Here is a 25269-nt window from a genome sequence, read left to right as displayed (position 1 = left end):
TTAGATTAAAGTAACCAAAATAGTGTTTCTTTTTTAAAGAAGCCAGAGTGGACATCTTTCAGTGTTTTATTCACTAGCCAAGTTAGGGCTTGTACTTGTAAGGTTAAAGAAGGGAAAGGAACTGTGAACTCTATGAGAATCAAGAGAACATGTTGAGCTTCATTATAATCATCCTGTATTTAAACACTCACTGTCTGTTTCCCCCTGGTCTCTTCTTCTTTTCCTGGGTGTATGAACTGACCCCCTCCACAGGCTCAGGTGAGTGACTTCTCACTTGCCTTTTATATAGGGCTGTCAAATGATTAAAACAGATGATCCAGTTGTGATTTATCGCGATTCTGAATTAACTCAAAGTGAGCTGTAATTTAAGATTTTAAATTACAATTATTATTTTTTTATGACAAGAATATTGACGTCTTGATTTTGTCCAAAGTAACGTTATCAAAATTAGGTAAATTGAGAAAGCACACTTTCTTTAACTTCAATGTCAACTTGTTTTTACATGGCATTGTAGATTTTAGCTTATGTATTTTTGATATTTTCATTGTGTTTTCAACTCTTTCAGACAATGTAATTCATCACAATTAAAATAAAAAAATTACACAAAAATGACTAAAAGTTGACTGGAGTTACGATAGATGGCTATAGTGACTATAGATGGCTTACAGTCTAGTGGTCTCTCACAAGGTGTATGAGGTGGTTCCCTGTCTCAGTGACTGTGGGCAATACGTGTGGGTGGCTGAACCCTGGAGTGTCTGGAAGGTCAGCAACGTGGACCTGAAGGAGAACTGTGGTGAAGGAGTGCAGACCAGAAAAGTCAGGTATGGACAATCAGCTCTTATAGATGCAGCTTAACCTATTTGACTTATTCAATTCAGCTCCAAATGGAGTGTAGGCCTGTCAGAATTTTGCAAGTTCTAGCAACAGCCCTAGCTGATCTCATCGGATGGGGGGGCGGGGTGACGACGACGACAACAACACTATTTGGCATGACAGGGACAATCAGTATTACTAGATTATTGTCCCCCTCTGTCCAGGTGTATGCAGAACACTATGGATGGGCCGTCGGACTCTGTGGAGGACTACCTGTGTGACCCAGAGGAGATGCCCCTAGGGGCCAGAGACAGCCAGCTGCCCTGCCCTGAGGACTGTGTCCTGTCTGACTGGGGGGCCTGGAGCCGCTGCTCACTGGTATGGACATATATAGACTACCTTGTTGTTTTATCACCTATTTTATCACTTTACAATATTTAAGATATTTTGTGTTTTCTGGGTTTGGTTGGGAGCAAAGACATGTCCATCTCAGTAGATGGACTGATGCAGTACAATTCTAATGTATTATATGATAAACTCAGAAAAAAAAGAAATATCCCTTTTTTCAGGACCCTGTCTTTCAAAGAGAATTCCTAAAAATCCAAATAACTTCACAGATCTTCATTGTAAAGGGTTTAAACACTGTTTCCCGTGCGTGTTCAATGAACCATAAACAATTAATGAACATGCACCTGTGGAACGGTCATTAAGACACTAACAGCTTACAGACAGTATGCAATTAAGGTCACAGTTGTGAAAACTTAGGACACTAAAGAGGCCTTTCTACTGACTCTGAAAAACACCAAAAGAAAGATGCCCATTGTCCCTGCTCATCTGCATGAACGTGCCTTAGGCATGCTGCAAGGAGGCATGAGGACTGCAGATGTGGCCAGGGCAATAAATTGCAATGTCCGTACTGTGAGATGCCTAAGACAGCGCAACAGGGAGACAGGATGGACAGCTGATCGTCCTCGCAGTGGCAGACCACGTGTAACAACACCTGCACAGGATCGGTACATCCGAACATCACACCTGCGGGACAGTTATAGGATGGCAACAACTGCCCGAGTCACACCTGGAATGTACAATTCCTCCTTCAGTGCTGAGACTGTCCGCAATAGGCTGAGAGAGGCTGGACTGAGGGCTTGTAGGCCTGTTGTAAGGCAAGTCCTCACCAGACATCACCAGCAGCAATGTCGCCTATGAGCACAAACCCACCGTCACTGGACCAGACAGGACTGGCAAAAAGTGCTCTTCACTGACGAGTCGTGGTTTTGTTTCACCAGGAGCGATGGTCGGATTCGCGTTTATCGTCGAAGGAATGAGCGTTACACCGAGGCCTGTACTCTGGAGCAAGATCGATTTGGAGGTGGAGGGTCCATCATGGTCTGGGGCGGTGTGTCACAGCATCATCAGACTGAGCTTGTTGTCATTTCAGGCAATCTCAACGCTGTGCGTTACAGGGAAGACATCCTCCTCCCTCATGTGGTACCCTTCCTGCAGGCTCATCCTGACATGACCCTCCAGCATGACAATGCCACCAGCCATACTGCTCGTTCTGTGCGTGATTTCCTGCAAGACAGGAATGTCAGTGTTCTGCCATAGCCAGCGAAGAGCCTGGATCTCAATCCCATTGAGCGCGTCTGGGACCTGTTGGATCGGAGGGTGAGGGCTAGGGCCATTCTCCTCAGAAATGTCCGAGAACTTGCAGGTGCCTTGCTGGAAGAGTGGGGTAACATTTCACAGCAAGATCTGGCAAATCTGGTGCAGTCCATGAGGAGGAGATGCACTGCAGCACTTAATGCAGCTGGTGGCCACCCCAGATACAGACTGTTACTTTTGACCCTCCCCCTTTGTTCAGGGACACATTATTCCATTTCTGTTAGTCCCATGTCTGTGGAACTTGTTCAGTTTATGTCTCAGTTGTTGAATCTTGTTATGTGCACATGTTAAGTTTGCTGAAAATAAATGTAGTTGACACTGAGAGGACATTTCTTTTTTTGCTGAGTTTATTTATGTGGTGCTGAACACTGAAAGCAAGAGTAGACTGCTTAAAGGGTTAACTCATAGCTGGAGAGCACAGAGGTGTTCTGCTTCTCACCATGGATCTCTCACACCTTTAACATATAATAACTGGCCAATCATGCCAAGTGTCTACTCTCCATTAACCTGTTTGGGCCATTTTCCCATGGTGAAAAAAACAATTCACAGCAGAGCTCTTGCCAGCAACTCTCACTTTGGGTTTGCACCAATTTTAGCGATGGCAATTCGGTAAGTGTGATTCTCCTGTTAGGCTCTCACCAGTTTAGAAGGATGCCATTTGGTAAGGGTGATTCTCCAGCAAGGCTCGTAGCCATTTAGGTGATGTCCATTTGGTATGTGTTTTTCTCCTACTGGGCTCTCACCAATTTAGTATGATGTTCTAGCAAGGCTTGTACCAATTTAAGTGATGGCTATTCAGTTGATGTTGATCTCCGGTGGGAGAACAGTTGTGATTTATCCTGAGAAATGAACAAAGGGAGAGAGGGTGGGATGACTGAGCAGGGAAGATGATCTCATGCAGCTCTACATAGCATGCTGTGACCACCCTTGTGTGTGTGTGTGTCTGTGTCTGTGTGTGTGCATGTGTGTGCGTGTGCGCGTGTGCCTGTGGTGAACCTCGAGTGGGAAGAGGGGTTCACCACAGGGGTCAACCGTGTCACAGTCCCTGCCATTCCCATTCCCAGGCACTCTGCCACGGATCCCTTGGGAAAGTTAATTACCTCGGATATAGAATATGTCCCTGCATGAGCAGGGGAAGACAGCACTCCAAATAGAAATGCCTGTCACCACCACCTGAATAGACCAGTTTATCTAGTAGGGGTTGGTTGGGGAAATGGGCAGAGGTGGAAATAGACAGAGAATAATGTAGGAAGAAAAATATATTCATGGAAAACCTTTTTTGATTTGCTGGTCGGAAAGTGGTAACTTCACTTTAACAAGATTTCATATTTGGTTTGCATTAAACGCCAAACTAAAAGTGGATCCCTGACAGGTTACTGTAAAAGCACTTTGTGACAACGACTGATGTAGAAAGGGCTTTATAAAATAATCTGAATGATTGAGTGATTGACTTATTCTCTGCTTTAAGCCATGCAACAAAATCAGCACTCGGGAGAGGACGGCATACCTCATCCGTCAACCTGGAGAGGGAAAGCTGTGCCCCAACACCACAGAGACCGAGCCCTGCAGCCTCAACAGCAACTGCTATCACTACTCCTATAACATCACCGGTAAGGCAAATGTCAGCCTGGATTACTGTATGCAATGGTTGGTACCAGAGACGTATATCAATATGGAAATATGGCTCTGGATGGTAAATACATTATTGAATATGATCTTACCTCAAGTAAATTTAGACCGCATGACATTTGAGATTGAACTAAGTGCAATGGAGAGGAAAGGGGGTTGGGAGTCTCTTTTTTCACCTCACGGTTTTATCCTGTTTTCTTTTTCCTTCATGCAGATTGGAGTACCTGTCAGCTGAGTGAGAGAGCTGTGTGTGGTAGTGGCATAAAGACGCGCATGCTGGACTGTGTACGAAGCGATGGCAAGTCTGTCGACCTCAAGTTCTGTGAACAGGTGTGTGTTCTTCTCTTTCCATTCCAAAACGAATTAGTCATAAATAAGGGCACATCTTCTGTCTTCAGAATCCAGACAGGTTGCTGTTTGTGTGTTGCCTAGGGGGCATGGGAAGAGGGCAGAAGAAGAATCTCTAATTGGCCACAAATAGCCCAATAAAGTACTTTTCTTTTCTTTTCTTTTTGTTTTCACTTTCAGCTGGGTCTGGATAGGAAGTGGCAGATGAACGCTTCCTGTGTGGTGGAGTGTCCCGTCAACTGCCAGCTATCTGATTGGTCACCTTGGTCCGAGTGCACACAAACCTGTGGACTAGCAGGTACGTCACCATCTTTTTGACCCACTCTCACCTGACTTTGTGTTCAAAAAGATGATTCCATCTTTGAATGCTGGGAATGCGTTCAAGGCTAAGTGAACCCAATTCCGAAGGACAAGCCACAACAACAGAGAACTGATTAAGTGGTACATTCACCTATCTATTTTCTATAGATCCATTCAGGCTACATTACAGCCCCTGCATGTACTGTATACAGCTAGACAGTGAATTTGTAGGCGTAGTGGATAGTCTGTGAATAGAAGTCATTCGACTATGTATCCATTCATTCAAGTACGTTATAGTCCACATCACATCAAATCTATATTGTAATATAGGGTGTGGATTTGCAGGCACAGTGGGTAGTCTGTGAGTCATTGCTCATTGCTCATAGCGCTGCAGGTTCACAGTGCTGCTGATCAGCTCCCGGCACCACACACAGCTCAGAAACAGCCAGAACCTCTCCTCTCCAGGGTAATGGCTGAAATGGGAAACGTTTTAGGATGTGATAGGGAAACGATTGTGAGCCTTAAACCAACGGAGAGAGTGATGAGGGGGAGAGGGGGGAGGGATGATGATGTCCTCATCTGTAATTCTATAGGATCAGAGGATTGATTGGCGGTCCATTAAGCCTGTGTGCTCTGGGCCTGAGGGACCACTCCAGGATTCAGGAGTCCTTCAGAGCACTGGCCAGTGTCATAGTTGGGCAGAAAGCAAACACAGGTCGAGATGTGAAACCAAAAACCAGGCTCTAGCTACTGTGGTAGCCCTTAATCTGTCCTCAGGCAAAATGAGGAATTTTCACAGGAAAGAGGGATAGGTTAGCAGCAGGGGAACCCCAGGAAGAGGAGAGGAAGAGAACATGTTCTCACACTCTTTTCCATCCTGGAGTAGATTTTATGTCCATGTCGGATGGCAGGACACGGTTACGTTGAGTAGCTAATATCTGTTCCTGAGCCAGGAATTGCAGGTTATAGTTTTTTTCTGAAGGAAATGGAGACACCTGGAAGCAACAATGTGTCGTATCAATAACTGCGATGTGAAAACACACACAAATGCACGCTTAGGCACTCGTGCACGCATATGTGTGTTTTTTATTTTTTATTTTTTATTTAACCTTTATTTAACCAGGTAGGCAAGTTGAGAACAAGTTCTCATTTACAATTGCGACCTGGCCAAGATAAAGCAAAGCGGTTCGACACATACAACAACACAGAGTTACACATGGAGTAAAACAAACATACAGTTAATAATACAGTAGAAAAATAAGTCTATATACAATGTGAGCAAATGAGGTGAGATAAGGGAGGTAAAGGCAAAAAAGGCCATGGTGGCAAAGTAAATACAATATAGCAAGTAGAACACTGGAATGGTGGATTTGTAGTGGAAGAAAGTGCAAAGTAGAAATAGAAATAATGGGGTGCAAAGGAGCAAAATAAATAAATAAATACAGTCGGGGAAGAGGTAGTTGTTTAGGCTAAATTATAGATGGGTTATGTACAGGTGCAGTGATTTGTGAGCTGCTCTGACAGCTGGTGCTTAAAGCTAGTGAGGGAGATAAGTGTTTCCAGTTTCAGAGATTTTTGTAGTTCGTTCCAGTCATTGGCAGCAGAGAACTGGAAGGAGAGGCGGCCAAAGGAGGAATTGGCTTTGGGGGTGACCAGAGAGATATACCTGCTGGAGCGCGTGCTACAGGTGGGTGCTGCTATGGTGACTCGTGAGCTGAGATAAGGGGGGACTTTATCTGGCAGGGTCTTGTAGATGACCTGGAGCCAGTGGGTTTGGCGACGAGTATGAAGCGAGGGCCAGCCAACGAGAGCGTACAGGTCGCAGTGGTGGGTAGTATATGGGGCTTTGGTGACAAAACGGATGGCACTGTGATAGACTGCATCCAGTTTATTGAGTAGAGTATCGCACTGATTTGAAAATATTCAAATCCACTAACTCATGCATTCAAATAGTATTATTAAGGGAAATTATTTGAGAATACATTCAAATACTTCCAATAGAAGTAGTTGATTCCAGCCACATTATTTGAAAATACTCAAATACACAGAAAATAACTATTTCATAACAAATACTCAATTACACATACTTGAACCCAGGTCTGACACACACACACACACACACACACACACACACACACACACACACACACACACACACACACACACACACACACACACACACACATACACACACACTAGTTTCCCGGGGCATGTCAGACCTGTGTGCATAGATAATCACAGCCATGTGTGTTCCTCGGCCAAACACTGATAGCACCATCTGGCACTAGCTCTTCCCCCTTACCCAGCAGCCCACCCAGTCACACACTGCTCCTCACCCCCAAACTCACCGCTGCCAGTAGACCACCCGTCGAGGGAGTAGAGAGACAGCCCCGGAGAGCACACTATCAAAATCCCATTGGAGAATAATAATTACCATGGGTGCATGCAATAGCGAACCGCCGTTTTAGTTGAACCACCGTTAAAACAAAGCACACATGAGAGAATCTCAAGAAAACCCTAACTGCTGATTAAAAAGAACTGGGAGCTTATTTCTCCCATGGTTTCACAGGCACAAAAATCTCTGAAGGATAGAGAGACCCTCTATGGGGGCAGCACAATTCTCTCTACGGGGAATGCATCGTGGCATGCATCACGGTGGGTTCACCAGAAGATGAATTGGCAGATGTGTGAGAATAGAGACTAGCTGCAGGCTATGCCATGCCCGGGGGACTGTTGTAATTGTGTTCAACATTAAGGAGCAGAATAGGCCTCCCAGGCCCTGTGGGTGTGCAGTCAGCCATAGAGAAAAAACATTGACACATGGAGATAATATCAATTACATCTACGGCAGGAAGTGACAGATTTATTACAATTGTTATAGGAGTATGTACAGTGGGGGGGAAAAGTATTTGATCCCCTGCTGATTTTGTACGTTTGCCCACTTACAAAGAAATGATCAGTCTATAATTTTAATGGTAGGTTTATATGAACAGTGAGAGACAGAAAAACACATGTCAAAAATGTTTTTCATTTTAATGAGGGAAATAAGTATTTGACCCCTCTGCAAAACATGACTTAGTACTTGGTGGCAAAATCCTTGTTGGCAATCACAGAGGTCAGACGTTTCTTGTGGTTGGCCACCAGGTTTGCACACATTTCAGGAGGGATTTTGTCCCACTCATCTTTGCAGATCTTCTCCAAGTCATTAAGATTTCGAGGCTGACGTTTGGCAACTCGAACCTTCAGCTCCCTCCACAGATTTTCTATGGGATTAAGGTCTGGAGACTGGCTAGGCCACTCCAGGACCTTAATGTGCTTCTTCTGGAGCCACTCCTTTGTTGCCTTGGCCGTGTGTTTTGGGTAATTGTCATGCTGGAATACCCATCCACGACCCATTTTCAATGCCCTGGCTGAGGGAAGGAGGTTCTCACCCAAGATTTGACAGTACATGGCCGCGTCAAATGATGCAGTGAAGTTGTCCTGTCCCCTTAGCAGAAAAACACCCCCAAAGCATAATGTTTCCACCTCCATGTTTGACGGTGGAGATGGTGTTCTTGAGGTCATAGGCAGCATTCCTCCTCCTCCAAACACGGCGAGTTGAGTTGATGCCAAAAAGCTCCATTTTGGTCTCATCTGACCACAACACTTTCACCAGTTGTCCTCTGAATCATTCAGATGTTCATTGGCAAACTTCAGACGTGCATGTATATGTATTCTTGAGCAGGGGGATCTTGCGGGCGCTGCAGGATTTCAGTCCTTCACGGCGTAATGTGTTACCAATTGTTTTCTTGGTGACTATGGTCCCAGCTGCCTTGAGATCATTGACAAGATCCTCCCGTGTAGTTCTGGGCTGATTCCATCCGTTCTCATGATCTTTGCAACTCCACGAGGTGAGATCTTGCATGGAGCCCCAGGCCGAGGGATATTGACAGTTCGTTTGTGTTTCTTCCATTTGCGAATAATCGCAACAAATGTTGTCACCTTCTAACCAAGCTGCTTGGCGATGGTCTTGTAGCCCATTCCAGTCTTGTGTAGGTCTACAATCTTGTCCCTGACATCCTTGGAGAGCTCTTTGGTCTTGGCCATGGTGGAGAGTTTGGAATCTGATTGATTGATTGCTTCTGTGGACAGGTGTCTTTTATACAGGTAACAAGCTGCGGTTAGGAGCACTTCCTTTAAGAGTGTGCTCCTAATCTCAGCTCGTTACCTGTATAAAAGACACCTGGGAGCCAGAAATCTTTCTGATTGAGAGGGGGTCAAATACTTATTTCCCTCATTAAAATGCAAATCAATTTGTAACATTTTTGACATGCGTTTTTCTCAATATTTTTGTTGTTATTCTGTCTCTCACTGTTCAAATAAACCTAACTTTAAAATTATAGACTGATCATTTCTTTGTCAGTGGGCAAACATACAAAATCAGCAGGGGATCAAATACTTTTTTCCCCCACTGTAGGAGTATAGTAGAGGACTGGCCACGCTCTGAGCCTGGTTCCTCTCTAGTGGAGCTATAGTAGAGGACTGGCCACCCCTCTGAACCTGGTTCCTCTCTAGTGGAGCTATAGTAGAGGACTGGCCACCTCTCTGAGCCTGGTTTCTCTCTAGTGGAGCTATAGTAGAGGACTGGCCACCCCTCTGAGCCTGGTTCCTCTCTAGTGGAGCTATAGTAGAGGACTGGTCACCGCTCTGAGCCTGGTTCCTCTCTAGTGGAGCTATAGTAGAGGACTGGCCACGCTCTGAGCCTGGTTCCTCTCTAGTGGAGCTATATTAGAGGACTGGTCACCCCTCTGAGCCTGGTTCCTCTCTAGTGGAGCTATAGTAGAGGACTGGCCACCTCTCTGAGCCTGGTTCCTCTCTAGTGGAGCTAATGTAGAGGACTGGCCACGCTCTGAGCCTGGTTCCTTTCTAGTGGAGCTAATGTAGAGGACTGGCCACCTCTCTGAGCCTGGTTCCTCTCTAGTGGAGCTATAGTAGAGGACTGACCACCCCTCTGAGCCTTGTTTCTCTCTAGTGGAGCTCTCTAGTGGAACTATCAATTTGATTAATTCAGTTGAGTTAGGAGGGGAGTAATTGTGCCTGTGAAGGAAATACATGGGACAATTAACCTTTAGGAGTTAAGTACCTGGTTAGAATGAATGGGCTTATAGGCAAGCACTGTGGATGGATGGTCCTAGGCTAGTGTTTTGGATGGATGGAGTTGGCCTTTAGGGTTGTTAGATCAGATGACAGAGACTATAATGTCTGTTAGGATGTTGCTGCAAGTTACTATACTAGTAAGGGGAGTGTGATCCAAACTGGGTGGAGACACTACTCTACTATAACTCTACTGTAACCCTAACCCTATGAACAATGGAATCTGAATTGATAGCGTAATATCTGACAGTGAGCTTTTTTGTTTTTCAATTTTCATAGTGCTCTTAGTTTCCAGGACCTAGTTTATTTTCTGTGGTGGCTTTTCCAGTGGTATGCATTACTGAACATGAATGTATTATATCATTTTGGGATAGTGTCCCATTAGACACCAGCTAATTGACAGAATTGTGTCACGTCTATCCCCCGGGCACCTCACTTAACATGCATTTTGGGTAGAAGGAGCATTCCTTCCTGTCCCCCTTACCCCTTCTCCTGACACCCCCCTGATATTACACAGTCTCTCCGATTTCATTTTTTAAAATTCCACTTTAAATAGGGGGGAGGAGAGAGAGAGAGGAAGAGAGAGAGAGGAAGAGAGAAATGAGAAATGAAGTTACCTGAGATAGTGGTGTGATAGTGATCTTTTACAGTGAAGCCCCTGAACGAGCCCAGATCATTGTGATGGAACTGGATACGAGTCCTATATATGAGTATATCTGGGGGCTTCTATGATTCTGTTATCATAAGACCCTTTTCTCTACTTAAATAACTTAAAAGGCACTCCCAATCTTTAACAAGGCTCTATTCAATCAAGACCGATTGGGGACCACATATCTGGAATATGTTTTTTTTATGTCGAGAAAATATATTTTTTTCCAGCACAACAACAATGCATGTTTCATTGAAATGCAGTGGACTATCTTTTTGTTTCCGCCACTATACATCATTTTGTTGACTATTCAGAAAACCACATGACCTAATTTGATTTGCACAGGGCCTTGGACACTCAATCATCCACTTGAGAGACAGAAGTGTGAAATAACACCTTTCTCTTTCCTCTACAGGGAAGCTGTGGCGCAGGAGAACGATGCTCCAGGTGCCCCAGGGTGATGGGCGACCCTGCCCCCTTCAGAGGGAACAGTGGAAGCCTTGCCCCGTCAGACCCTGCTACCAATGGAGATACAGCCCCTGGTCAGAGTGCAAGTCTGAGGTGAGACAGTGTTGTATCTCTCACTCTCTCTCTCTCCTCTTTCCTTCTGTTTTACCTTCTGTTTTATGGTCAGAGTGCAAATCACCATGGTGCTCTCTCTCTCTCTCTCACTCTCTCTCTCTCTCCTCTTTCCTTCTGTTTTACCTTCTGTTTTATGGTCAGAGTGCAAATCACCATGGTGCTCTCTCTCTCTCTCTCTCACTCTCACTCTCCTCTTTCCTTCTGTTTTACCTTCTGTTTTATGGTCAGAGTACAAATCACCATGGTGTTCTCTCTCTCTCTCTCTCTCTCTCCTCTTTCCTTCTCTTTTACCTTCTGTTTTATGGTCAGAGTACAAATCACCATGGTGTTCTCTCTCTCTCTCTCTCACTCTCTCTCTCTCCTTCTCTTTTACCTTCTGTTTTATGGTCAGAGTGCAAATCACCATGGTGTTTTCTCTCTCTCTCTCTCTCTCTCTCTCTCCTTCTCTCTCTTGCTCTCTCTCTCTCTCTCCGTCTCTCTCTTTCTCTCTCGCTCTCTCTCTTCCCCGCTTTCTCACACACTTTCTGTTTTGTCTGTACATCTGTCTCTGTATGGGTTTCTGTTTCTCTCTCTGCCTCCCATTCCATATTTCTCTCACACACTTCATGTTTTGTCTCTGTGCCTCTTTCTCTGTCTGTGCCTCTTTCTCTGTCTGTGCCTCTTTCTCTGTCTGTGCCTCTTTCTCTGTCTGTGCCTCTTTCTCTGTCTGTGCCTCTTTCTCTGTCTGTGCCTCTTTCTCTCTTTCTCTGTCTGTGCCTCTTTCTCTGTCTGTGCCTCTTTCTCTGTCTGCGCCTCTTTCTCTGTCTGCGCCTCTTTCTCTGTCTGTGCCTCTTTCTCTGTCTGTGCCTCTTTCTCTGTCTGTGCCTCTTTCTCTGTCTGTGCCTCTTTCTCTGTCTGTGCCTCTTTCTCTGTCTGTGCCTCTTTCTCTGTCTGCGCCTCTTTCTCTGTCTGTGCCTCTTTCTCTTTCTTTCCCTCCTATTTGCCAGAAGCATCTATATTTTTGACAGATGGCACTGTATTCTGTATTGCAGAGTGAGGGAATGTTGACACTCCTTTGTTCTGGGCTGTTTTCTCCTGCTGCTGGGGTTTCTGACAGCAGACAGTAGCTCATTAGCAGCCTACAGCACAATCCTAGAGAATATTTCTGACAAATCAAAGATCAATGCCATGGCCTTGACAGACACTGAAACTCTGAACTGTAACAGTTGGATGTTGTCTACATGGCAGACCAGCTCTGTGTGAATGTATAGATGTAAGGGACGTGGTTCAGTGAACCTAGCTCACATGGTGGGTAACCTTGCGTGAGACCTGAAGACCTATGTTAGCTTCCCCAAGCTAATGCCTAGGCTTTAGCTCAGAGGGCTAACATATTCTTGTGGCGCAAACCTGAGTCATTATACTAAATGGCAATCTGTGACACAAAATGAAATATCTATGGAGGTGTATTTTAACCTGTATTTTCTCTCTATGTTTATCGTCTAGGGTGCGAGGTGCGGAGAAGGATTGCGGTTCCGTAACGTGTCTTGCTTTGTGTCGGACGGGTCTGGCCAGGAAGAGGGCAGCCTGGTGGATGATGAGATGTGTGGAAACCTGGAGCCCTCGGTAGACGGAGCCAAACGGGTCACCTTGGAAGAACCCTGCACATCGCCCTGTCCAGGTAACTAACTTACCTTAACCTGCAATGACTGATGCAACAGAGTCCTGGACAGTGGACCCGGTCCCTAGATAAGAGGCAGCCAAGATCTGACCTGGAAAAACACCAGACCCTATGGTCAGTAAAGATTCACCTTTGAGCATCCTTCTAATCTACTATGTAGACAGTTCAATGTGTAACATTGATGGTATTTCGTCGATTTTTCTAGCTTTATCTGGTCGAGAAAGCCCCTTGTCCTTTAACGTTATTTACTAACTATGCAGAAACATTTTGCTGTTCCTTTTAGGCTGACCTGAGTTCTCTACTGCCATTAAATCCCATTTATCAGCAGATGTGCTAAGATACATTTATATGGTCCTAGCTGTGATATATTCTAGCCCAGCTCTCTCATAGCATGAATCTGTTAGGAGCAGTGTCCTGTGGCACTGAGGACTGGATGTTTAGATGCTCAGAGGCTGGTTCTAGTGACCCCTCCAACGCCTGAATCCAACAAGCAAGTAAAGTGAGTATTCTCAAATCTGATTACATGATTACATGATTTCTTCCTCTCCAATGACATGAAAGTGGAGATTTTCTCTGAATAAAAACCTTTCGATGTCATACATTTCAGAGGGAAAGGGAAGAAAGCGGATCTGAAAACGACTGGTGTGAATTTTTACAGTTCCATATTTCCTTTTTTTCCAAAGCCTGTCAATAACATATCCAACGTCCCATTTTGACAGCTCCAGTGTAGCAGAAGTAGAGCGTTATGACACCAGCTCATGCAGCAGAAAAGTGTGTGTGGTGTGTGTGTGGTGTGTGTGTGTGCGTGTGTGTGTGTGCGTGTGCGCGCGCACGTCCAGAGCGATGCTTTTGGTAGTTGTGGACATGTGTAGTCAAAGTCATCTTTGTAGCCTACTTCCCTACAATTCGACCATTCATTGCCCTCATTCATATCACACAAACCCTCTGCCTGTGGCCTACTAAATTACATATGTACATAGCCAGCCCTAATCTCCAGTGGTTTAGCTCAGGCAGCTATCAGACAGGTACTTCATCCAGGTGTCCACTCTCTCTCCACATGAAACCCCACCAGACATCACCTCTCTCCCCCTCCTCTGCCTCATCACACCCCAGCCTCCCCCTGCCTGATCCCAGGCCATGGCCCACCGTGCCTGATACCTGACACAGACAGCAGACAGGTGATAATCGGAAGGAGGATTAGGCCTCCTTGAACCTGGCGGCTTTATGACTAATTAGTATTTAGATGTGTGCTCACTTCCTCTCTGTCACTACAACAGGATGAACGAATGAACTGCTCTGACCTATTCTTATGGGAAACGGCCTGTTTTCTGAGAACACTCCGGTTCAAGGTAGAATAGGGGATGATGAAAAATGTGATCTGGCTCTGTTGGGGACGTATTTGAGAACGTTGATCTTCTAAACTTTATCAGGGGTAGGGTTTATTAAGCCTCTTTAACAAAAAGAGAATTCTCTGAGGAAATCTGAAACGTCTGCCTGGTGACAATCAGTGTGAAAATAGGATGACATCCAAACCAAATTCAAGTTTCCCATAATAATTGTGTAGTACCAGGACCAGGAATTTTGTGATATGACCAGGATAGACTCTGAAGCCATATTTTTGGTCAGGTTACATGGTTAACAGTAACGTTTCATATAGTACTGTAAGTTTTCTACTGTGTACCGCTACATGTGTTGTAAGTTATGTACTGTGTGTTTCTATACAGGTGACTGCTACCTGACTGACTGGACAGTGTGGAGCCCGTGCCAGCTGAGCTGTGTCAGTGGAGATGACCTGGGTTTCGGCTCAGTGCAGGTCAGATCCAGAGCCGTGCTGGCCCAGGAGCCAGAGAACCTACTACAGTGTCCAGAACAGGAGTGGGAAGCCCGGCCCTGCACTGGTCAGTCTACACACACACACACACACACACACACACACACACACACACACACACACACACACACACACACACACACACACACACACACACACACACACAAATGTGCATTTGTCCCTTCATGCTATTATATGTAATATGAAGTATGTCTGTACTGACCCATATCTCTCCTCCCACTACAGAGGGCCAGTGTTATGAGTAGTCTGTACTGACCCATATCTCTCCTCCCACTACAGAGGGCCAGTGTTATGAGTAGTCTGTACTGATCCATATCTCTCCTCCCACTACAGAGGGCCAGTGTTATGAGTAGTCTGTACTGACCCATATCTCTCCTCCCACTACAGAGGGCCAGTGTTATGAGTAGTCTGTACTGATCCATATCTCTCCTCCCACTACAGAGGGCCAGTGTTATGAGTAGTCTGTACTGATCCATATCTCTCCTCCCACTACAGAGGGCCAGTGTTATGAGTAGTCTGTACTGATCCATATCTCTCCTCCCACTACAGAGGGCCAGTGTTATGAGTAGTCTGTACTGATCCATATCTCTCCTCCCACTACAGAGGGCCAGTGTTATGAGTAGTCTGTACTGACCCATATCTCTCCTCCCACTACAGAGGGCCAGTGTTATGAGTAGTCTGTACTGATCCATATCTCTCCTCCCACTACAGAGGGCCAGTGTTATGAGTAGTCTGTACTGATCCATATCTCTCCTCCCACTACAGAGGGCCAGTGTTATGAGTAGTCTGTACTGAACCATATCTCTCCTCCCACTACAGAGGGCCAGTGTTATGAGTAGTCTGTACTGATCCATATCTCTCCTCCCACTACAGAGGGCCAGTGTTATGAGTAGTCTGTACTGATCCATATCTCTCCTCCCACTACAGAGGGCCAGTGTTATGAGTAGTCTGTACTGATCCATATCTCTCCTCCCACTACAGAGGGCCAGTGTTATGAGTAGTCTGTACTGATCCATATCTCTCCTCCCACTACAGAGGGCCAGTGTTATGAGTACACGTGGATGACAGGAGCGTGGAGAAGCTCCTCTCGACTGGTCTGGTGTCAGAGATCTGATGGATTGAATGTCACAGGTACAGTATGTGTGTGCGTGTGTGTTTGGTTTTACTATCCTTGTGGGGACCAGAAATGTCCTCACAAGGATAGTAAAACAAGGAAAATTCAGACAAGTCGGAACATTTATATTTTAGGCTTAGGGGTTAGGTTGAGGGTTAGAGTTAGAATTGGGGTTAGGGAGGGCCTCCTGAGTGGCGCAGCGGTCTAAGGCACTGCATCACAGTGATCGACGTGTCACTACAGATCTGGGTTCAATCCCGTGTGCCGCATCCAGCTGCGACCGGGAGACCAATAAGGCAGCGCACAATTGGCCAAGCGTCATTCGGGTTAGGGGAGGGTTTGGCCGGCCAGGATGTCCTTATCCCATCGCGCTCTAGCAACTCCTGTGGTGGGCCGGGCGCATGTACGCTGACATGGTCGCCAGTTAGGGTTAGTGTTTAGGGGTTAAGGAAATAGGATTTTAAATCAATCAATTGTTTACAACCCACAAGGATAGTAAAACAAACGCGTGAGTGTGTGTGCTGCTTTACATCTCATCCCCTGTCAGAATGCATCCACCAACACTTCTTTCTTTTAAACCTGTCTCTTTATATATGTGCTTACTGGATATGCTGCTGAATAGAAGTCACTAAACCCTTCTAGAATAAGGATGAGTATTGAGTGGTAGCCTACTGTAGAAAAAGATTTCAGTCACTGCCTCTTGATTGTGTAGCGACATAATCACAACTGTAACTCTATGAATGTGTGGGACGTGAATTAGGTCATGAGATCCAATGAGTAGTACAATGCAGTTCTGCTGCAGTCAGCCAGCCAGCCCAGCTCTCTCCAGGTGCCTCAGTGGATGATGATGATGAGGTGAACAGGGATGTTTAAAACCCCGTCTCTGCCTGTCGGAGCGAGTGGCGTTTGTTCATTCGAGGAACAGAGAGATTGCTTTCCAAGCACTTCCTGACTGCCTGTCACTGTGGAGCCTAGGCCGCGTGTGTGTGTGCATGCGCTCCTGTGTGTGTGTGTGCGCTCCTGTGTGTGTGCGTGCGCTCCTGTGTGTGTGCATGCGCTCCTGTGTGTGTGCATGCGCTCCTGTGTGTGTGCATGCGCTCCTGTGTGTATGTGTGCGTGTCTTCGAGCGTGTGTGTGTGTTTGTGTGTGCAGGAGGATTTAATCCTTGACGATGACACGTTTTAGTCCTGCTGGCTGTCACATGTCAGCTTTAGGTCTGTGACTGCTGCCTTGGTGGTGCTCAGAGCTCAGAGGTTCTAGGTGAAAGGTTATAGTGTATATGTCACTTATCATAAAGGATGTGAGTCTTATTCAGCAGTGAATCCTCTCAGGAATGAATAACCACTGACTACCAACACTGACTTTGCCTGTTAACTTATTCATTTGTGGAAAAATGTAATTACTACGACTGTGATATGTGATTTTCTCACCTAGCTATCTTAAGATGAATGCACAAGTGTAAGTCGCTCTATTTAAGAGTGTCTGCTAAATGACTAAAATGTGAATAAGTGCATGAAACATTTCTGTAAACTATACATATGATGTTAGGTGTGTAGGCATAGAGTATTACACATCAAATCCAACTTTATTTAACATGCATTTATCTAGACAGCTCAATACACGTTACATTTGTTAGGTAGGTGTGCATGAATCATGATATAGCCTGAATTCCCACTCACCATGTATTACCGTTTTTTACAATCACTTTGGCACTAATTTCAGAACCTTGATGTCATTTTTCAAAACTCTAGAAACAAAACTCACAACCAATGATCAAAATGCAAATGTTTCTAAACTCTAACACTTTTTTCCAATTGCTTGGATACAATACACATAAAGCTAAGATCATTTGTTCATTGAACTAAAATCACCTGTTAAAAATGACACAAAGTATTAACATCAAAGTATTACCATTTCAAAATGCAATTCACCCATTACATCTGAGATGACTGTCTATTCATTTCATTACAATGATCTATCAATTGATACAACTGATCAAAATGATAAGTGACTGTTGCATTACTCTTAATGCATAGTTTTATGGAAACTGACTAACAATATTCAGACACCAATTACCGTGGAACATGAACCAACTGGACTACATTATCTATGGCTGTAATATTTCATCATCATTCTTTATCAGACACTGTTTCTATGGTCCCATGTACCACTTTTCCAGACCATGTTTTCAGATTTGACATTAATGTACACTCACCGGTCACTTTATTAGATACACCTATCTAGTATTGGGTAGGACCCCCTTTTGCCTCCACAACAGCCTGAATTATTCATGGTGTTGTACGTTAAGAGATGCCCTGCTGTTTTAAACAGCTGCTATTTGAGCATGTGTGGCCTTTATGTTAGCTTGAAAGAGTCTGGACATTCTCCTCTGACCTCTCCCATTAACAAGGTGTTTTTTTCCCACAGAAATGCCGCTCACTGAATGTGTTTTGTTTATCGCACCATTCTCTGTGAACTCTAGAGACTGTAGTGCGTAAAAATCCCAGGAAGGCAGCTGTTTCTGAGATGCTGGAATCACCATGTGTGGCATCAACAATCATACCACGGTCAAAGTTGCTTAGATTACTCATCTTGCCTGTTCTAATGTTTGGTCGAACAACATCTAAAGCTCTCTACTCTATATACTCTATATATTGAGTTGCAGGCAGCCACATGATTCGCTGTTCGAATGTAACCTTCCTTGATGGGCTAAATCAGGTCTGTAGAGCTGATGGCATGACCTATGTCATTGTGTGGGATAATGTCAGGTTCCACCATGCTCAAATGGTGCAAGCATGGTTTCAGGCCCATCCACAATTTACCCCCTGTACTTACTCCATACTCTCCTTTCCTTAACCTAATTGAGGAATTTTTCTCCACATGGAGGTGGAAGGTATATGATAGGCGCCCTCACGAACAAGCCGCTCTTCTCCAGGCCATGGATGATGCATGCAATGACATCACGGCAGACCAGTGTCAGGCCTGGATTCACCGTGCCCGAAGATTCTTCCCAAGATGTTTGGCTAATGAAAACATCCATTGTGATGTGGATGAGAACCTGTGGCCAAATCCACAAGACAGGGTTGAGGGAAATATAGAAGTACAGTAATCAATCCTTTGTTTAGCTTTTTACAGTAAGCCTGGTGAGGAACACTGCAGTTGATGCTTTACTGTAGTTCTTTTCTTTTTTTTAAGCTAATTATTTTTGCTTTGATTCAAAGAAACCTATGTTGTGATTTTATTGTATTTCATCAATAAATGTCATATTTCGTTCAATGATTCCACTGTGTCTGTAGTATTCTCTCTACTAGTCCTTTTACAGTGATGTATTTACGTGTAGTAGCATAATGAAATGTGTCACATATTTTGTACTACAATATTTAATGATCGTACGAACAACTACACAGTGAAACTATCGGTATCTTGTGTGTGGGTGATCTAAATGAATGTTCCTATGGTATTTCATGATAAATGAGTTATTGAACCAATGATTCTGCAAGTGCAAGGTTTCTTTAAAGATATGAATGCACAATGCAATGTTTTGAACATTGGACAGCCTGTGTTACAAGTGATGACCGTTTTGAGTTTTGTGTCTAGAGTTTTGAAAAATGACCACAAGGTTCTGAAATTAGTGCCAAAGTGATTGTAAAAAACTGTAATGAAGCTATAGATCCTATGCCAAGGCATTCCACAGGCATACGCTCCAGATGGTTTGCATATTCTACGCATATTATATCAGACCGGTTGATTGGCATGTACACTGTATTTCCTTGATGTAAACGCTTCCTTTCACACCATGTGGTTTCTGCTTATGATTTGCATACTGTGTGTGTGTGTGTGTGTGTGTGTGTGTGTGTGTGTGCATCACCATCATTAATATTCAAGACGTCTCTGATAGATTAACAGTTTTCTGCCGACAGTATGGTTTTTGTGAATAACTTGAGGCATCCCGTCCAGGATTACTCTCTGAGTGTCGCTACACCTATATCTGGCGTGAAGTGGGATGTTGAAGTGAAGGAATTTAGCTAAGTGGTTGAAGTGGACCGATGCTGACTGGTGCAGAGTACTGGGCCTTGCACCTCTCATTCTCTAAAGCTTGGGTACATAAGGCAGACTGCCTGGTTAGAAGTACTGTCATATTGAAGGGAGCAGTGGAATCTTTTTCATTCTTTCAAGCACTGATGCACTGTGCAAGTCACTTTGGATAACAGTGTCTGCTTAGTTGCAGATATAATATTATGTTATATATATAATGATTAAGCTCCAGACCCTACCCCTCCCACTGGCTGCTATGGTAACCTCTGTTTCTTTCAGCCTGGTTACCGTGGTGCTGTTTAACTCCTAATGAAAAACCAAGTCCTTACTGCCACCTACAACATTGTCATAGAAACCACTTATCAGAGGACGGGCTGCAGTACTGACTTAGCTGTGAGTCGGTTCTACCACCACTACCACTACAGTATTCCTACTCTGTATACCCCCCCCACTACCACTACAGCATTCCTACTCTGTATACCCCCCCACTACCACTACAGTATTCCTACTCTGTATACCCCCCCACTACCACTACAGTATTCCTACTCTGTATACCCCCCCCCCCCCACTACCACTACAGTATTCCTACTCTGTATACCCCCCCACCACTACCACTACAGTATTCCTACTCTGTATACCCCCCCCCCCCACTACCACTACAGTATTCCTACTCTGTATACCCCCCCACTACCACTACAGTATTCCTACTCTGTATACCCCCCCCACTACAGTATTCCTACTCTGTATACCCCCCCCCCCCGCTACCACTACAGTATTCCTACTCTGTATACCGTTGGTCTAGTCCCCCCCCCCCCCCACTACACCTACAGTATTCCTACTCTGTATACCCCCCCCCCCCACTACCACTACAGTATTCCTACTCTGTATACCCCCCCCCCCCCCCACTACCACTACAGTATTCCTACTCTGTATGCCCCCCCTCCCACTACCACTACAGTATTCCTACTCTGTATACCCCCCCCCCCCCCCCCCCACTACCACTACAGTATTCCTACTCTGTATACAGTTGGTCTAGTCCCCCCCCACTACCACTACAGTATTCCTACTCTATATACTGTTGGTCTAGTTGGTCTAGTCCCCCCCCCCCACTACCACTGCAGTATTCCTACTCTGTATACTGTTGGTCTAGTCCCCCCCCCCCCCCCCCACTACCACTACAGTATTCCTACTCTGTATACTGTTGGTCTAGTCCCCCCCCCCCCCACTACCACTACAGTATTCCTACTCTGTATACTGTTGGTCTAGTTGGTCTAGTCCCCCCCCCCCCCCCCCACTACCACTACAGTATTCCTACTCTGTATACTGTTGGTCAAGTTGGTCTAGTCCCCCCCCCCCCCACTACCACTACAGTATTCCTACTCTGTATACTGTTGGTCTAGTCCCCCCCCCACTTCCACTACAGTATTCCTACTCTGTATTCTGTTGGTCTAGTTGGTCTAGTCCCCCCCCCCCCCCCACTACCACTACAGTATTCCTACTCTGTATACTGTTGGTCTAGTTGGTCTAGTCCCCCCCCCCCACTACCACTGCAGTATTCCTACTCTGTATACTGTTGGTCTAGTTGGTCTAGTCCCCCCCCCCCCACTACCACTACAGTATTCCTACTCTGTATACTGTTGGTCTAGTCCCCCCCCCCCCCCCACTACCACTACAGTATTCCTACTCTGTATACTGTTGGTCTAGTTGGTCTAGTCCCCCCCCCCCACTACCACTACAGTATTCCTACTCTGTATACTGTTGGTCAAGTTGGTCTAGTTCCCCCCCCCCCCCCACTACCACTACAGTATTCCTACTCTGTATACTGTTGGTCTAGTCCCCCCCCCACTACCACTACAGTATTCCTACTCTGTATACTGTTGGTCAAGTTGGTCTAGTCCCCCCCCCCCCCCACTATCACTACAGTATTCCTACTCTGTATACTGTTGGTCTAGTCCCCCCCCCACTTCCACTACAGTATTCCTACTCTGTATTCTGTTGGTCTAGTTGGTCTAGTCCCCCCCCCCCCACTACCACTACAGTATTCCTACTCTGTATACTGTTGGTCTAGTTGGTCTAGTCCCCCCCCCCACTACCACTACAGTATTCCTACTCTGTATACTGTTGGTCTAGTTGGTCTAGTCCCCCCCCCCCCCCCTACCACTACAGTATTCCTACTCTGTATACTGTTGGTCTAGTTGGTGTAGTCCCCCCCCCCACTACCACCACAGTATTCCTACTCTGTATACTGTTGGTCTAGTTGGTCTAGTCCCCCCCCCCCAACTACCACTGCAGTATTCCTACTCTGTATACTGTTGGTCTAGTTGGTCTAGTCCCCCCCCCCCACTACCACTACAGTATTCCTACTCTGTATACTGTTGGTCTAGTCCCCCCCCCCCCCCCCACTACCACTACAGTATTCCTACTCTGTATACTGTTGGTCTAGTTGGTCTAGTCCCCCCCCCCCCACTACCACTACAGTATTCCTACTCTGTATACTGTTGGTCAAGTTGGTCTAGTTCCCCCCCCCCCCCCACTACCACTACAGTATTCCTACTCTGTATACTGTTGGTCTAGTCCCCCCCCCCACTACCACTACAGTATTCCTACTCTGTATACTGTTGGTCAAGTTGGTCTAGTCCCCCCCCCCCCCCCACTATCACTACAGTATTCCTACTCTGTATACTGTTGGTCTAGTCCCCCCCCCCACTTCCACTACAGTATTCCTACTCTGTATTCTGTTGGTCTAGTTGGTCTAGTCCCCCCCCCCCCACTACCACTACAGTATTCCTACTCTGTATACTGTTGGTCTAGTTGGTCTAGTCCCCCCCCCCACTACCACTACAGTATTCCTACTCTGTATACTGTTGGTCTAGTTGGTCTAGTCCCCCCCCCCCCCCCTACCACTACAGTATTCCTACTCTGTATACTGTTGGTCTAGTTGGTGTAGTCCCCCCCCCCACTACCACCACAGTATTCCTACTCTGTATACTGTTGGTCTAGTTGGTCTAGTCCCCCCCCCACTACCACTACAGTATTCCTACTCTGTATACTGTTGGTCTAGTCCCCCCCCCCCCCCCCCACTACCACTACAGTATTCCTACTCTGTATACTGCTGGGTCTAGTTGGTCTAGTCCCCCCCCCCACTACCACTACAGTATTCCTACTCTGTATACTGTTGGTCTAGTCCCCCCCCCACTACCACTACAGTATTCCTACTCTGTATACTGTTGTTCTAGGGTCACCCCCCCCCCCTACCACTACGTATTCCTAACTCTGTATACTGTTTGGTCTTCCCCCCCCCCCCCACTACCATCCAACAGTATTCCTACTCTGTATACTGTTTGGTCTAGTTGGTCTAGTCCCCCCCCCCCACTACCACTACAGTATTCCTACTCTGTATACTGTTGGTCTAGTTGGTCTAGTCCCCCCCCCCCACTACCACTACAGTATTCCTACTCTGCATACTGTTGGTCTAGGTTGGTCTAGTCCCCCCCCCCACTACCACTACAGTATTCCTACTCTGTATACTGTTGGTCTAGTCAGTCCCCCCCCCCCACTACCACTACAGTATTCCTACTATGTATACTATTGGTCTAGTTGGTCTAGTCCCCCCCCCCACTACCACTACAGTATTCCTACTCTGTATACTGTTGGTCTAGTTGGTCTAGTCCCCCCCCCCCCACTACCACTACAGTAATTCCTACTCTTATACTGTTGGTCTAGTTGGTCTAGTCCCCCCCCCCACTACCACTACAGTATTCCTACTCTGTATACTGTTGGTCTAGTCCCCCCCCCCCCACTACAGTATTCCTACTCTGTATACTGTTGGTCTAGTTGGTCTAGTCCCCCCCCCCCACTACCACTACAGTATTCCTACTCTGTATACTGTTGGTCTAGTTGGTCTAGTCCCCCCCCCACTACCACTACAGTATTCCTACTCTGTATACTGTTGGTCTAGTTGGTCTAGTCCCCCCCCCCCACTACCACTACAGTATTCCTACTCTATATACTGTTGGTCTAGTTGGTCTAGTCCCCCCCCCCCTACCACTACAGTATTCCTGCTCTGTATACTGTTGGTCTAGTTGGTCTAGTTCCCTCCCCCACTACCACTACAGTATTCCTACTCTGTATACTGTTGGTCTAGTTGGTCTACTCCCCCCCACTACCACTACAGTATTCCTACTCTGTATACTGTTGATCTAGTTGGTCTAGTTCCCCCCCCCCCCCACTACCACTACAGTATTCCTACTCTGTATACTGTTGGTCTAGTCCCCCCCCCCCCACTACCACTACAGTATTCCTACTCTGTATACTGTTGGTGTAGTTGGTCTAGTCCCCCCCCCCCCACTACCACTACAGTATTCCTACTCTGTATACTGTTGGTCTAGTTCCCCCCCCCCCCCCCACTACCACTACAGTATTCCTACTCTGTATACTGTTGGTCTAGTCCCCCCCCCCCCACTACCACTACAGTATTCCTACTCTGTATACTGTTGATCTATATGGTCTAGTCCCCCCCCCCACTACCACTACAGTATTCCTACTCTGTAAACTGTTGGTCTAGTTGGTCTAGTTCCCCCCCACTACCACTACAGTATTCCTACTCTGTATACTGTTGGTCTAGTTGGTCTAGTCCCCCCCCCCACTACCACTACAGTATTCCTACTCTGTATACTGTTGGCCTAGTCCCCCCCCCCCCCACTAACACTACAGTATTCCTACTCTGTATACTGTTGGTCTAGTTGGTCTAGTCCCCCCCCCCACTACCACTACAGTATTCCTACTCTGTATACTGTTGGTCTAGTTGGTCTAGGTCCCCCCCCCCCCCACTACCACTACGTATTCCTACTCTGTATACTGTTGGTCTAGTCCCCCCCCACTAACCACTACAGTATTCCTACTCTGTATACTGTTGGCTAGCTTGGTCTAGTCCCCCCCCCCCACTACACTACAGTATTCCACTCTGTATACTGTTGGTCTAGTTGGTCTAGTCCCCCCCTCCCACTACCACTACAGTAATTCCTACTCTGTATACTGTTGGTCTTGTATGGTCTAGTCCCCCCCCCACTACCACTAACAAGTATTCCTACTCTGTAATATACTGTTGGTCCTAGTGGTGTCTAGTCCCCCCCCCCCCACTACCACTAAACAGTAATTCCTACTCTGTATAACTGTTGGGTCTAGTCCCCCCCGCCCACTACCACTACAGTATGCCTACTCTGTAGACTTGTTGTTCTAAGTTGGTCTAGTTCCCCCCCCCCCCCATACCACTACAGTAAATTCCTACTAACGCTGTAATACTGTTCGGTCTAGTTGGTCTAGTCCCACCCCCCACCCACTACCACTCAACAGGTATTCCTACTCTGTATACTGTTGGTCTAGTTGGTCTAGTCCCCCCCCCCCCACTACCACTCCAGTATTCCTACCTGTATACTGTTGGTCTAGTTGGTCTAGTCCCCCCCCCACTACCACTACATCATTCCTACTCTGTATAC

At 46.0% G+C, this 25269-nt stretch overlaps 1 protein-coding gene across 2 annotated transcripts in view; it reads left to right on the top strand.

Annotated features, from left to right (window-relative positions):
- The window catches only part of LOC115173804 (thrombospondin type-1 domain-containing protein 7A-like), a 170158-nt gene that overhangs the window by 130238 nt on the left and 14651 nt on the right, over positions 1-25269 (top strand). For both annotated transcript variants that reach the window (XM_029732227.1, XM_029732226.1), the window contains exons 15-24: positions 253-258; positions 688-821; positions 1038-1191; positions 3944-4085; positions 4319-4434; positions 4633-4750; positions 10950-11095; positions 12599-12773; positions 14498-14671; positions 15661-15756. In XM_029732227.1, the coding sequence (XP_029588087.1) occupies positions 253-258; positions 688-821; positions 1038-1191; positions 3944-4085; positions 4319-4434; positions 4633-4750; positions 10950-11095; positions 12599-12773; positions 14498-14671; positions 15661-15756 (1261 nt within the window). The remainder of the gene's footprint in view (positions 1-252; positions 259-687; positions 822-1037; positions 1192-3943; positions 4086-4318; positions 4435-4632; positions 4751-10949; positions 11096-12598; positions 12774-14497; positions 14672-15660; positions 15757-25269) is intronic.

Source organism: Salmo trutta, chromosome 34 (genome assembly GCF_901001165.1).
Source record: "Salmo trutta chromosome 34, fSalTru1.1, whole genome shotgun sequence".
Taxonomy (NCBI): domain Eukaryota; kingdom Metazoa; phylum Chordata; class Actinopteri; order Salmoniformes; family Salmonidae; genus Salmo; species Salmo trutta.
Note: the sequence above shows the minus strand (reverse complement) of the source record. Positions and strands in the feature narration are given on the sequence as shown.